The following is a 13,798-nucleotide window of genomic DNA, read 5'->3' on the forward strand; positions in this document are numbered from 1 at the left end:
AGTTCAGATATTCATATTTTTTCCTTCTCAATATTATTTATAGTAAAAATATGTACACCTCCATAAAACAAGATCTTTTTACTTGAGAAATACAATTCTGACGCAATAAAAAAAAAAAAATTCAGAGAATAGATGTTCAATAAACTTGCCATATTGTATGTAAAATGTCAATTACTCAATATTAACTAGTAGATTAGGGAACTATTTTACTGAATATCAACACGACATGATTATGATGACCAAATGCTTATTTGAATTGACAGGTGTCTTACACAAGCAAGCATTTCAGTGAGAAATTTACTTGAGAAATACAATTCTGTGAGATAATAACATTTATGATAAACTGATATTTGAATTGGCTGATGAATATTACAAGATATTTAATGCAATTAACAATTTACTTGAAAGGAATATTGAGATTTAGTCAAATTAAAGTTTTACTAAAATTAAAACTGGAATAAAAATATATTACTGAAGTTAAAAAGTGACTAAAGCTCATAACAAAATGACTAAACCTTCAACTAAAATGAAAACTTAAATGAAAGCTTAAAAATATTATAGTTGTATTAGTAAAAATACTGTACTAGTATATAAATAATAGTAAAATAACACTGGTCTACTGCTGAATGAATACATTTCATGTAATTAACTTATTATTTAATCGAATGCCGTAAAATCTATACTATACTTTTATACTATAAGTATTAAATCTATACTTTTCATAGGTTCATTCCTCAAAAACCAACAAAATCAGTCTGGTGGGTGGATTCAAGAAGATGATAAAAGAAGGGGGCGTCACCTCTCTGTGGAGGGGTAATGGAGTCAACGTCATAAAAATCGCTCCAGAAACTTCAATCAAGTTCATGGCATATGAGCAGGTGAGAAAACACTCTCTAAATGAACAAATAATACTGAACTACAGATCAGTGAATATATCTGTTGGTTTAAAGAGGGTGTTGCCCAATGTGACACTGAGAAACCCACATTGCCAAGAAACCCACAAACACTAAAAACCACTTCCACTTTTGCATTTTTCTTTGCCACAATCTTTGTTTTTTGTCTTTGTGATATTATTTTTCTTGGTGAAGCCTGAATAAGCAAAATAACTAGCCAATATTGTGTGCGAAAATGTCACTTACCGGTACTCAAAATGAACTTGTAGATTATGGAACTGTTTTCCTGAATATCAACACGGCTGTGATGGTCAAATGCTCATGTGACATTGCTTAAGTGTCTTACACAAGCGGCGTGTCAGTGAGAGCTATTTTAACAGCAGTCATTCACAAAACCTTGGGCTGGTAATCCGGTGTGGAGGACAGACGATAATTACAATAGAGAGGATCGCATTTCCTTTACCTAATGAAAAGAAAACCGATTGTTTTAAACCCATCTCAGTTTTGCTTGGATGAGCTGTCACATCAGTTAAGTCAGTCTTGCATAATGTGTTTTGTATTGTGCTTTGACAGTACAAGAGGATGCTGACCAGAGATGGTGGGAAAGTCCAGCCACACGAGAGGTTCATTGCTGGATCTATGGCCGGCGCGACCGCTCAAACGGCCATCTACCCAATGGAGGTGAGAAATGAGACCCATGGAAATGGATAATTCTAAATGATGTTCTTGGAAGAAAGTGAAGACTTATAAAGATGTCTGTATATATATCGTGGCTCCAATATTGCCCATTTAAAATGAACTGTGCTCAGTGGTAATAATGGCACATGGTGCCCATCTTCAGGTAAATGATTATGAATGTTTTAACTCTTTTTAAATTGTAGGTAATGAAGACCAGACTTACTCTGGGGAAGACCGGCCAGTATTCTGGAATGTTTGACTGTGCTAAGAAGATTATGAAGAAGGAGGGTGTGAAGGCCTTTTATAAAGGCTATGTGCCCAACATCATTGGAATTATTCCGTATGCTGGAATAGATTTAGCAGTGTATGAGGTGAGTACAAACTCTGAAACACTGTGAAATACCTCAAGATCAGTGGTTCCCAATCCTGGTCCTGGAATACCCCCAGGGCCTATTTACACCTGGTCACTTCATGTGTTTTTACTGATCGGATGGCTATCTGATTTATTAAAACTGTTCCATTTACACTTGGCCACATAAATGTGCCTCCACAAAACTAATATGAATCCGGTCTTCAATTACCATGCTATGTGCAAATTTAACGGAGTTCACGTCGACTATTTAATCTCAGGATCAAAGACTGCAGTAGGAGAGGGCAGCATCAGCACTGGTCAGATCATTTATTCTCATTACTTTTAATGAAGATGATTGTGTGATGAGTTCAGTTTCAAACGTCGGCTTGCTGAAGAGATACTCAGCTACTCATATGAGGCGATGCTTGTTGCAGTAGCCCTGTCACTTTTGGCTATAATCCATCATATAACCTATGACAAGCCCGCAAATACATTTTTGACCATTTTGGGAGGAGTAAAATTTGCATAATTTCATCTTTTATCTGTAATGTATCTCAGACAACCTCCTTAAGTGGTTTTAGTGAACGAATTTAAATCCGTCTCGAAAGCATTTAGGAGGGCATTTACACCTGGTCTTTTCAAAATCCGATAGCTATTCAATTAGAGAAAACGTATGTAGTGACCAGGGCTGTGTCCGAAATCACCCCCTATACCCTTAAATGAGGCATTATTTTTATAGAGGTGTCCGAAACCATAGTGGATGTTATCGTGTGGACTCATTCAATCACAATGCACCGCAAAAACTAGTGTACAACTGATGTATGTTCAACGGCTATAGAATTCCAATAATCCACTATGAGAGTCACGTGCTGAACCAGACCAGAAGGTGACGCCCGCAGCTGAATCATCCATTCATTTTCCAAACCGCTGGTCCCATGTGGCTACAGCGTAATATCATACAGGTATAGATTCCTTTTAATTGATTATTAAATTGTTTAATTAAGGTTTATACATAGTTTCCATGACAGAGTTCAAGATAAATATTTTCATCTTACTCTACAGGATCTTCCAGTTTGCTAAGTTTCAAATGATTATTAAACCGCAAGCACAAACTGCAAAAGCGGCAGCTCTTTGAGTGTCCGCATTCATGCAATAGTTTTCATTCACTCCCTCAAGTCAACTATAGGCTATTAGTGAACTAATGTGTTCAGGGTTAAGGGTTCTCCAGGACCAGGGAACCACTGCTCAAGATTATATTGTTAGACTATAAAACCAGTTCCTGAATATGAAGCTATGTATTTTTTAGCTTAGGTGTTACACCTCTGGGCATTTTCATGTTTTTCTGGTTCGTGACCTACTTATAAATGCGGCAGATGTTTGCATTTTTGTGCGTTTAGTTCTCGTGAAGGACATGGAGATAAGCATTTAATAGATTTGATCTATTTAATAGACCCTTTTTATAGAAAATATATAAAGAAAATTTAATTAGAAAAAAAACATTTTACAAAAACATTGCAAATCAGATAAATCAAATATACAATTGGTCAAAAGTAAACAAAATAAAAACAAAGCTTTTGTACTTTATTTGAAGTGCACAAATATAATATTTAGACAGGTTCATTGTAGTAATAAATGGGTACTAAAAATGATTAATAAATGGTTAAACTTAAGCTCAAATTAAATGAAAACCGAAAAAAGCTAACTCTGAATATTAATAAATACTATAATAGTAAAAAATGACGGTCCCTTGCGGATAGTATCTATACATTTTTATTTAAAATAAGAACAAGAAACTAAGGGCAGGATTAACTAACAGCTTGTGCCAGCGCAAACCCTCGTTTGATGTTAAATAACTACTTTCAGGATCTACTAAAGACATTCAGTGAAAAAATAGTGCTGAAAAGGCATGGACATTTTTTACCATGACCTTCTGACCTTATTGCATATTTGTAGAAGTTTCCCTTTCAGACGCTACATTTATGGTAGGAGAGTGTTTAAATAAATCACTCAAGGTGATTTACTAAGGTTTGCGCTTGTTAATATACTGGTATCATGTGTGCCATTATTTACCGCCCAAATGAAGCATGTCAACAGTTGCTCTTGGTAGATTGCGTTGGTCATTATGGAAATGATCCGGCTGCGTCAGTAGATCACGCACAGAACTTTACACTCCCATCTGTGTTTTTTTTTTATTTTTTTATTCTGCTCTCATGCTAATTTGACCTGTTGAGCTGGTAAAACGAGCCTGCGTTGACCTTAAAAGCTCTATTTAAAAATACCAATTCCGCAATATGGGACTGGCGTGTCTGTGCTATCTTCTTATTTGATGACATGCATTTTAATGCAAAATATGAATAAATGTATAATTTTATTCGTTCTATTTCTACAGACCCTGAAGAACGCCTGGTTGTCTCGCTACGCCAAAGACACTGCTAACCCAGGAGTGCTGGTTCTTCTCGGTTGCGGGACCGTTTCCAGCACATGCGGCCAGTTGGCCAGTTACCCTCTCGCTCTGATCCGCACACGCATGCAGGCCCAAGGTAAATACTCAGGTCAGAATATACACCTCATCTATGCTTTTGCACTATGATTTGCCTAACATTTCCTTTTATTCTTCCCAGCGTCAATGGAGGGATCAGAGCAGGTGTCCATGTCCAAGTTAGTGAAGAAGATCATGGAGAGCGAGGGCTTTTTCGGGCTGTACCGTGGGATCTTGCCCAACTTCATGAAAGTGATCCCAGCTGTCAGCATCAGCTATGTGGTGTATGAGTATATGAGGTCTGGATTAGGCATCTCGAAATGATGAATTTTTTGTATGACAGTCTTGCATGTTTTACACGCACAACTTTTAACCACCTCTCGTTAAAAACACCCTCCATGATGGGAAAAGAAAACGTTTTGTTCAGTAACCAAAGTGTTTCAAATATCAACTCTGGAAAAAGCCATGATGGTGTCTTGCCTTGAGGTTGAGGCCCAACCTAATTAATGTTTACACTGAAATATAAATGTACCTATGTGTAGTTAATAAATTTCTAAAATATTCTGATAATAATTTGATCCATTTATGCTTTTATCATATGTAATACCTGACCAGAACACTGAAGAGCCAGTGCACTATAATGCTATACAGTATCAGTCTCTGTTTTACGATAGATAGATAGATAGATAGATAGATAGATAGATGGATGGATGGATGGATGGATGGATGGATGGATGGATGGATGGATGGATGGATGGATGGATAGATAAATAGATAGATAGACAGTCCATGAAAATCTGCCTTTTTGTATAAAGTAATTATACCTTATTATACATAGTACAATTTTTTTAAGTGAATTAGGTTGGGCCGTATTCAAGTCTTTATACACTGCAGTCAGTAATTTTCTGTATATTCTGTGAAAAATGCAAAACATCCACAGTAAAACAAGGACCAGAGAAGCAATCCAAAACGGAAACCCACATAAAAGAGCTAAATGTGCCTTATATCATTTGTTCTATCTCTGCGTGGGTCCCTTTCCATCTCAACTCTACATTGGAAATAGCCTATGATGAACTTGTGTTGCCTTTTATCCCCAACGTTTGGTTATTTTAGTAACCCTTGTTTACATTAAAGGTTGTATTTTAATACAGTTTGTTGTTTTATTGCACATTTTACCACATACATTTTTTTAAAAGATCTTTTTAAGATATTAATACTTTTTTTTTGCAAGAAACCATTAATTTGATCAAAAGTGACAGTAAAGAAATGTATGTTAAAGGGATAGTTAACCCAAAACTGAAAATTCTATAAAAAAAAATCTTCTGCTGAGCACAAAAGATGATATTTTGAAGAATTTGGGCAACCAAAAAGCCCCACGCCCCATTGACTTCCATAGTATGACTATGGGGGTTTTACCGACATTCTTCAAAATATCTTCTTTTGTCTTCAGCGGAATAAATAAATAATTCATACAGGTTTTGAACAACATGAGAGAGTAGATGTTGACAACATTTTCAGTTTTGGGTGAACTATCCCTTTAATAATTCTGTTAGTCTCTTTATTCATCAAAGAATCCTGAACTTTTCCTATAGGCTACGACTTGAGTAATCGCTATTGAAAATTTAGGTTTGCCATCACAGGAATAAATTCAATGTTAAAATATGTTAAATTATTATACAAATGTTTTTTATCAAATAAGAATCAGAAGAGCATAATCTTTTTTTTTTTTTTATGCAAGAAAAATAATCCATAAACAAATTCATCCCAACCCCAAAGTATTGAGCTACCGGAATGGCTCACGTTCTTTTGATTTATGTTGGAGTAATGTAAACTTGTCAACGTGATACGGTCAAAATGAAAAGCCACCCCTTGTAACTGCATGTAACAAATGATAAAAGGATTAAAGACTTGAGAATAGTTAACTGAAGTGGCTTACACAACTCTGACGCAAAAGCTGGCCTCAGTGCGTTTGATTTCGTTTGGATTCACTCAGACTCAGCAGCACGCTGTTATGAATAATTCAAGTACATTATACTGGACACTGAACAGGATAGAGGAATTCTTCCTGATAAAAGCTTTCAATTACGTCCTCATTACCGATGTGGCTAATATGCTAATGTATTAATAAGCATAAGCGTTTATATACTGTCTATGGTCATAAGTCTCAATGTAGATTAGCTGTATAGTGCCATCTGCTGGTACAAAGACGTAGTTTTGAGACTAACGTATTGAGAAAAGTTATTCTGTAGATTAAAAAAATGTCTAAATAGAAGTATACATGTATGAAGATGTGAACATATTATTTTATGTTTTTGTGTGCCAATAATACACAACTGGAGTATATTAAGAAATATTGGCAATTGGCAAAACAAATTACACTGAGACACGTGTATGATTCCCTTTTTTTTTAAATCGTCCATTTTTGTTTTGAGTTTCCTCCACACACTTTTCCCTGAAATACACATGCATTTTACTCTCTTTAACAACACTCACTCAATGTGCATTAATTTACAAAGGGAAATTTAAAATCAAATTGCATTACTACCAATATTTTAAACTGATAGTCCAAAATTACAAACCTCTGAGAAGTATTTGATTGTCATAGAACAATGAGTGCAAGTTGAACTGAAATGACCCATAGCTCTCCTTTGTCTCAGGAGTTCATCATAACGCGTCCATGCGTTATGCTTTGAATCTGGACTCTCATAAACAAACATAATATACAGAACAAACAAAATGGCACCAGTTCAGTTGACATATACAGCAGAAACCCCAGGACTTCTTGCACGGTTGTGGAATACTGAAATACTGCACAGCGTAAAGCTATGTGGTTCATGCAAGGGCAATAGGCTTTCTTTCAAACCCACATACAGTTAAGAACAGTAAAGCTATGCACATGTTGTGTAGAGTTATGACCAGTCGCAGTGTCTAACACAATAATAATTAAACTCAGTAGTGTTCACTTATTATCTTTAAATAATGTTTCACTTTAGTATTTATCTCAAAGGAACCAATTTACAGACATTGCAAATCTATCATGGAGGGAGAAAAAAAAGCAAATAGAAAAGTAAATGAAAACAAAACAAAAACATTAAAACAAAAATCCAAAATGGTCCATCAAGAAGAGCTGATACAGCAAATATAAATATAAAAAAAATATTTTTTTTGGACCAAAACCAAAAAGTAATGAAATGAATATAAAACAGGGAAAATATTAAATAAAAACTGTGTAAAAAAGAAAAGAAAAAAGGATGGACAATGAAAAATAAAAAGGAAAAAAAAGTAAAGTTCATTAAAAGCAACATACTAATACTTTGGCAATAACACAGAACAAACAAACATAATTTCAAGACTACAGTAGCAGGCGGATTGAAAGATTATTGCACCATCGATCTTCAGCTCGTCCCGGGGGGGGGGGACTTTCATTTACAGTGTAGCGGGTCTGGCTGGTAGCACAGTAGTATTATAATTGCACATTAATCATGTTGCTGGTTCAATATAAACCTTAACACCAAACATAAACCCATAAGATGTTACTTTGGTTAAAGACATGGATTGCCAATCCATATGTCTATAATACTAATCTACTCAAATGCAACTTTGAGAGCTTTTTGGTGGTTCTTATGTAGCAAATCAAACTGACTAATAGATCTACACATAATCCAGGATATCTAATGCATTTTATGGTGAAATAATATGACACTGATTCACTCAGAGACGGGGAGAGACAGCAGCACTCAGCCTGGAGGACACCTGTAGTCTGTCACTCCCCTGTGCCGGCCATGAGGCAGTCGTCAGTTTGTGCTGATCCTGAGCATGAGGGGTCACGAAATTCCAACCAAGAGAGGAGGCGTATTTGAGGGAGGCTCCTGAGACCTCACCTGAACAAAGAGTGACAGGAAGAGTCATTATAATGTTATATGAGAAACTTAGAATCACTAATAATGCACCGTGCCATTAAAGGACAAACCAAAAGGAATGTTCTTTAATGAGATTATGCACAAACAAACAAAAACTGGTTCTGTAGTTTCCCTCCAAGCCAAGAGAGGGAAGCATATGATGTGATGACTACTTTATTGTCAGATCTGACTAGCCTATTGAGCACAAAAATGAGCTGACTGACACGATTAGTTCTGATATGACCATATGACTGACTGGATTGCCCACAATGCCACGATAAACTTCTGAGGAGGAACTGGAGTTCAAATGAACTTATTGAAAGTGTTTTGTTTGCGATATACAAGCTTCATTTATACTGCAGGTTAAATCTTTTAGACACTATTCAAAGTGCAAGTTATACAACCATTCAAAATTTGGGGAAAAGTACGATTTAAAGATATTAATACTTTTATTTAGCAAGGATACATTAAATTGATAAAAAATGACAGAAGACAATTAAAATGTTTCTAAATATTTATATTTCAAATGAATGCTGTTCTTTTGAACTTTCAGGTTATCAAAAAACCTGAAAAAATGCATCACGGTTTCCACAAAAATATTGAGTAGCACAAATTGATAATAAGAAATGTTTCCAAATCAACATATTAGAATGATTTCTGAAGGATCATGTGACACTGAAGATTGCCGTAATGATGCTGAAAATGTTGTACTGTCACTTTTGCTTGCGCACCCACATTGATTGTTATAGTAACGCTGCAAACGTTAATAAGCAAGTTGCTTGAAATCAAATTTCATGTTCTTCTCACAATGTTTTTTTTTTTTTTTTGTACAAATTTCAATGGACTTTATGCACAGCTGCACTACTTCCTGAACTTTAGCCAGCTCCTTTGTTTCTTGTCTGCCTTTATTGGACAAACTGATTAATCCAGATGTGCCTGACCAACAACAATAATCAGACACACCTGGATTAATCAGTTTGTCCAATAATGGCAGACAGGAAACAAAGGAGCTGGCTAAAGTTCAGGAAGTAGTGTAGCTGTGCATAAAGTCCATTGGGGAAAAAAGTAGAGTTTTTTTGCTGCCTGAAAATATGATGAAAAAGAAGCTGGACGACACTTCATGCTGGTTACGCAAGATTGGGTCAGGCATGCATGTGTTGCTAGACAAACACATACACACTAACACACACTTATACCAGTACCTCTATCAGACCAGGAAGGAGTGGATGAGACCGAATAGAAGGATGAAGGGAGAGGGGTACAGCCTAGAGAGGCAATCTTGAGTTCATTCTTCTGGAATAACTCAGAAGACATAGATACAGAGGAGAAGGAAAATAACCCGATGAGAATGAGACTTTAATAGCTAGCAATCGTTTGATGGAGTCCTTTTAGTTTTGCTCCTTTGATGAAAATATATATTCGGTTAAAACTATTCTGAGACATTGAAAAACCATTTGGGCTACAGCAGTGGCGGCTGGTGGGAAATTTTCTAGGAAGGGCTGCAGTTATTGATCAATTTCAGCAAACATCCCAGTATGATGCTCTTTTCTGCAGGCGCGTTTTTTTTGGTTAAGGAAAAGTAGAAAATATTTTTAATTTTGCTTTAATCACAATGTATGTATACACTGCAACAGAAAAAACTGAAGGAAAAAAATAAATGTTACATTTGTTTAGAGCGTTTTTTCATATCTAACTACATGCGAATATGTGATACCAAACAGGACCACATGGAGATTCCAGCCGCCATCTTGACCTGACTGCATATATACTATACAGATACATTCAGAATTACTCAACACAGATTGACCCTAGCAAACTCCTCCAAAACACGCTTCTTAGGCAAGCATCCATTATTAAAACACTTGGCCGTATTGAAATGTGCTCATGTCTTTACCTTTATTACAATCGTCATCCATCAAAACCTAGCTCTCTCTATTGTCCAGCCGCCACTGGGCTACACTTATGTGTGTGACAGGGGGAACTTATTTCACAAAAAGAAACATGCTTGAGGTTGTAAAAGAGAAGCATGTATGAATGGTAGAAAAGGCTTACCTCTAGATTTGAGCGAGCCTGTTTCAACACATCTCGCGTTCTTGACACTGGAAACAAACAAAAACAGTGAAGAGAAGAACAATAAGCATGAACAAAAAGAAGAGAAAAGAGAAGAGAGTCACTCACGTTGATTGACGATGAATTGCTCCATGTTGTCTTTAGTGCGACTGGAGGTCCTCAGATTCTCCATCGTGTCCCTGAGAAGCCGCTCTTGCTCTGAAAACTTGCGCCTCAGTGCGACAACCTCTTTTCTCAAAGACTGCTCCTGCACAAACATAAAAAAAACTAAAAACATTTAGGATTACATCAATAACTGACATTCAAATTGTTTTTATTATTGGTTTAGTCAAGTAAAGGTGCATTCCTGAAATCCTTTTCTGTAGCTGTTGGTGTGAATTTTTTTACAGGTACGTGCACAAAAGTGGGTAGTGTTTCCAAGACTTATTGTGATAACCAAAATGTTTACCTTTTTAAGCTGCTGGGCCGAGGCCTCAGTGCTGGGCAGAGCCGCCCTCCAGAACATTCTCAAGAGAGAGCTTGTCTCCTCCAGAATCTGCTTCAGTGTTGTAGTGCTGGCGTGCAAGTTCCTCACATAACCCTGCAGAGAGAGACTGCGCGTCAAGAACAGTTCATTTGGAGTACTCAAACTTTTCAGCACGTTGCCTTTCTCCATTTTAGACTCGCAGCTGTTATAAAACTCTAATGGTCTAATTGGTCACATTTAAATGGTCTAAATGTTTGACTGTAGGTCAGTGATGTGCTTACAGTATGTTATATGAGATATATATATAAATAAGTAAAAATGGTTATCAGTAATATTGTAAAAAAAAATGTTTTTAATAATTGTCTATTTTAATATATTTTATAATTTATTTTTTTCCAGTCATGGCAAAGCTGAATTTCAGCAGCCATTACTTCAACCAATATATATTTTTCTGGATTTTTTTCATTAACAGAAAGTTGAAAAGAATACCCTTTTTTAAAATATAAACATTTGATCAATTTAATTAATCCTTGCTGAATAAAAGTATTTTCTTCCAAAAATTATATATATAACATATATATATTCACCATAAACTTTTGAACCGTAGTGTATATTGACTTTTTGTGAAGTCTATTCAATTCTTTACTCATCTTCTGCAATATAATCTTAATTTGGGAGGCTTTTCTAAGCAAATACTGATAAATGCTATTAATTTTGATTGATTTAATCATCATATCATGTAATCAATTCCATTTTTAATTGTTTGACAGGCCTACTAAATTATATTCATATCTCTGTATTGTCTGTCCTCCTAGTATCACATCTTTCATCTTAACCCATTATACTGACCTCCGGTAGGTCATGTGATTCTGTGCTGGACTGCAGTGCCGCCTCCATTTTGCAGATAACCACCTTCCCCTCCAGTAGCTGCTGCTGAAGGGCACTGAAGTCATCTACGTGACCAATCATATGACGGCCCGTCCTGGAGGCGAAGGAGCCGTCAGGGGCCTCAGCTTCCAGATCTTCGCCAGCAGACTTTGGCGAGTCTAATCAGAAGATGTGCATTGATTAATCAGTTTTCTGTGACTTGCACTTAGTTGAGTGAGGTTTATCTCTTATATAAAGCATCAAATGTGTTTTATATAAGACTCTTACTTACCACTACCAGAAGACTTTGGGTCATCTAGTTCCACGGCTGGTGAAGCAGGGCTGGAGAACCCTGTATCTCGAACGGGGGGAGACGATGATTGGTCTACAGCAGAACGGTTAGACCAAGGTTAATGGAAATATCATAAGTATGGCACAATGAATCCGCACATGTGTGCATTTAAGTCATGATAAACTTCTTACACTGCAATTAATTGTCTCACCGTGGAATAGCTGTTTTCTGGCGGAGAGGCGAGGCATACACTGGTCCAGCCTCTCTCTCAACTGCTGCTCCAACAAATGTATTTTAGACTCTCGCTCACGTAGGTCAAAGGTAGTAGAATAGCCTAGAGTAGAAGAGGGCGCAATATATCAGTACATCAATGCTAATTATCATTTTAATACTCTGTTTATTAGGGTGTAACAGTACATGCATTCTCACCAAAAGTTTTCAAGACGGGTCTTTCTATTAATGTGTACCGCTCGAATACATTTTGTTGTTTTAACTACTACATATGCGGAACTTAACTGTGTGCGGAACGTAATTTCAAAAAGTTTTCCTCATAGGATGGGACAATATTGTTTATATCTATGTTGTCTTAAACATCAGACGTGCTTTTTATTAAGCGCTTCAAACTATATCGTAAACCTACATGGCTTGCCCTACTGTCAGATGTGTGCTGTTTAAAGCGACCTTTAAATGAAACACATTCACATTTCCATTTTGCGTAAAAAAGCAAGCGAGTGTACTTTTAACTTGATAGACTTCAACGAACAAGTGGCGGCGTGCGTGTACACGTTAAATAGATGGAGCGGATTAGAATGGGAGTGCAATGATTCTAACCTTATTCGAAAACATTTTTAAGACATATTTTGAATTTTGACTCTTCCCCCAATTACAACAGCACCATAAACTGCAGTGTGGTTGCTGTACAATGTGGGAACTGTTCCAAAACCACGTGTTTCCCATGTGGAAAGTGTTTCACATGTGACCACATGTTTTTTCACATGTTAGATTCATGTGGTTTTTCAGTAAACCACTGTATAATAAAAGTTTTTTTTCCTGTTGTACCAAAAACATCCCGAACCACCATGACTTGACCATGAACCGTCATTTTTGTGAACTGTTACACCCATAATGTTTATTCAATCATCATTTTGTCAACCTATCCTGAATCTAAAGCCAGGTGCACTCTGCAAGATGTTTGTTGTAATTTTACAATCTAACACAATTTTCAGTAATTTTGCTTTATGAGTTTCAGGCAGATGCATTTGTTTCTTACCTGTATTGCTCTCAGTAGTGCCACAGACTCTCTGATACACCTGTAGTTCACACTGCAGTGTGTGAACTAGACATTGACACTCACTCAACTGTTGCTGGAGAACATTCACTTCGTGCTGTAGCCTGTTCACAGATGTATACACATACACATTATTCATAGCAGTCTGACACATTTTTGTTGAGGGCGGAATCTCAAAACAAATATTAAATTTTCAAGAGGCCAAAAATGGTCATTGTAGACTGACACTGTACCTGGTGCTGTTGTCCAGGCTGTTCTGTTTGTCTTGTTTGAGCTGTAGTACTGCCTGAGCCTGCTCTCTAATCTGAGCCTGCAGTCTCCTGCATTGATCCGCCCACCTGCCCGCCTCTAGCTCCGCCTCCTTTAACTGGCCACGCCCAGACAGAACCGCCTCTCTCAGCCGTTCCGTCTCTTTAATGCCATCTGCCCGTAAATGCAAAACATCTCAGGGCTCAGGGAATCTTGGCTACATTTTTGTTACTTAAAATAAATTAAATGTCAACTGAAATGCTAA

The 13,798-nt window shown here is 36.6% G+C and overlaps 2 protein-coding genes across 15 annotated transcripts in view; one reads left to right on the forward strand and one right to left on the reverse strand.

Moving 5' to 3' along the window:
- slc25a24 (solute carrier family 25 member 24) overlaps positions 1 to 5,552 on the forward strand; it is an 11,053-nt gene extending 5,501 nt beyond the window's left edge. The window contains exons 6-10 of one of the 2 annotated variants that reach the window (XM_079584510.1): positions 726 to 878; positions 1,467 to 1,574; positions 1,775 to 1,942; positions 4,313 to 4,463; positions 4,545 to 5,551. In XM_079584510.1, the coding sequence (XP_079440636.1) occupies positions 726 to 878; positions 1,467 to 1,574; positions 1,775 to 1,942; positions 4,313 to 4,463; positions 4,545 to 4,726 (762 nt within the window). In that variant the 3' untranslated portion in view covers positions 4,727 to 5,551. Of the gene's footprint in view, positions 1 to 725; positions 879 to 1,466; positions 1,575 to 1,774; positions 1,943 to 4,312; positions 4,464 to 4,544 lie in introns of both variants that reach the window. The other variant, XM_079584509.1, reaches the window with a different exon arrangement.
- Positions 5,553 to 6,133: 581 nt separating this feature from the next.
- Positions 6,134 to 13,798, reverse strand: part of pde4dip (phosphodiesterase 4D interacting protein) — a 68,280-nt gene continuing 60,615 nt past the window's right edge. For 9 of the 13 annotated variants that reach the window (XM_079584493.1, XM_079584492.1, XM_079584494.1 and 6 more), the window contains 10 exons: positions 13,518 to 13,707; positions 13,267 to 13,388; positions 12,208 to 12,330; positions 11,997 to 12,089; positions 11,687 to 11,883; positions 10,820 to 10,951; positions 10,480 to 10,618; positions 10,354 to 10,400; positions 9,504 to 9,594; positions 6,134 to 8,283 (listed from right to left, as the gene is read on the reverse strand). In XM_079584493.1, the coding sequence (XP_079440619.1) occupies positions 8,114 to 8,283; positions 9,504 to 9,594; positions 10,354 to 10,400; positions 10,480 to 10,618; positions 10,820 to 10,951; positions 11,687 to 11,883; positions 11,997 to 12,089; positions 12,208 to 12,330; positions 13,267 to 13,388; positions 13,518 to 13,707 (1,304 nt within the window). In that variant the 3' untranslated portion in view covers positions 6,134 to 8,113. The remainder of the gene's footprint in view (positions 8,284 to 9,503; positions 9,595 to 10,353; positions 10,401 to 10,479; positions 10,619 to 10,819; positions 10,952 to 11,686; positions 11,884 to 11,996; positions 12,090 to 12,207; positions 12,331 to 13,266; positions 13,389 to 13,517; positions 13,708 to 13,798) is intronic. The other 4 variants (XM_079584487.1, XM_079584486.1, XM_079584495.1 and 1 more) reach the window with 1 other exon arrangement.

Source organism: Phoxinus phoxinus, assembly GCF_949152265.1.
Source record: "Phoxinus phoxinus genome assembly, chromosome: 16".
Classification (NCBI taxonomy): domain Eukaryota; kingdom Metazoa; phylum Chordata; class Actinopteri; order Cypriniformes; family Leuciscidae; genus Phoxinus; species Phoxinus phoxinus.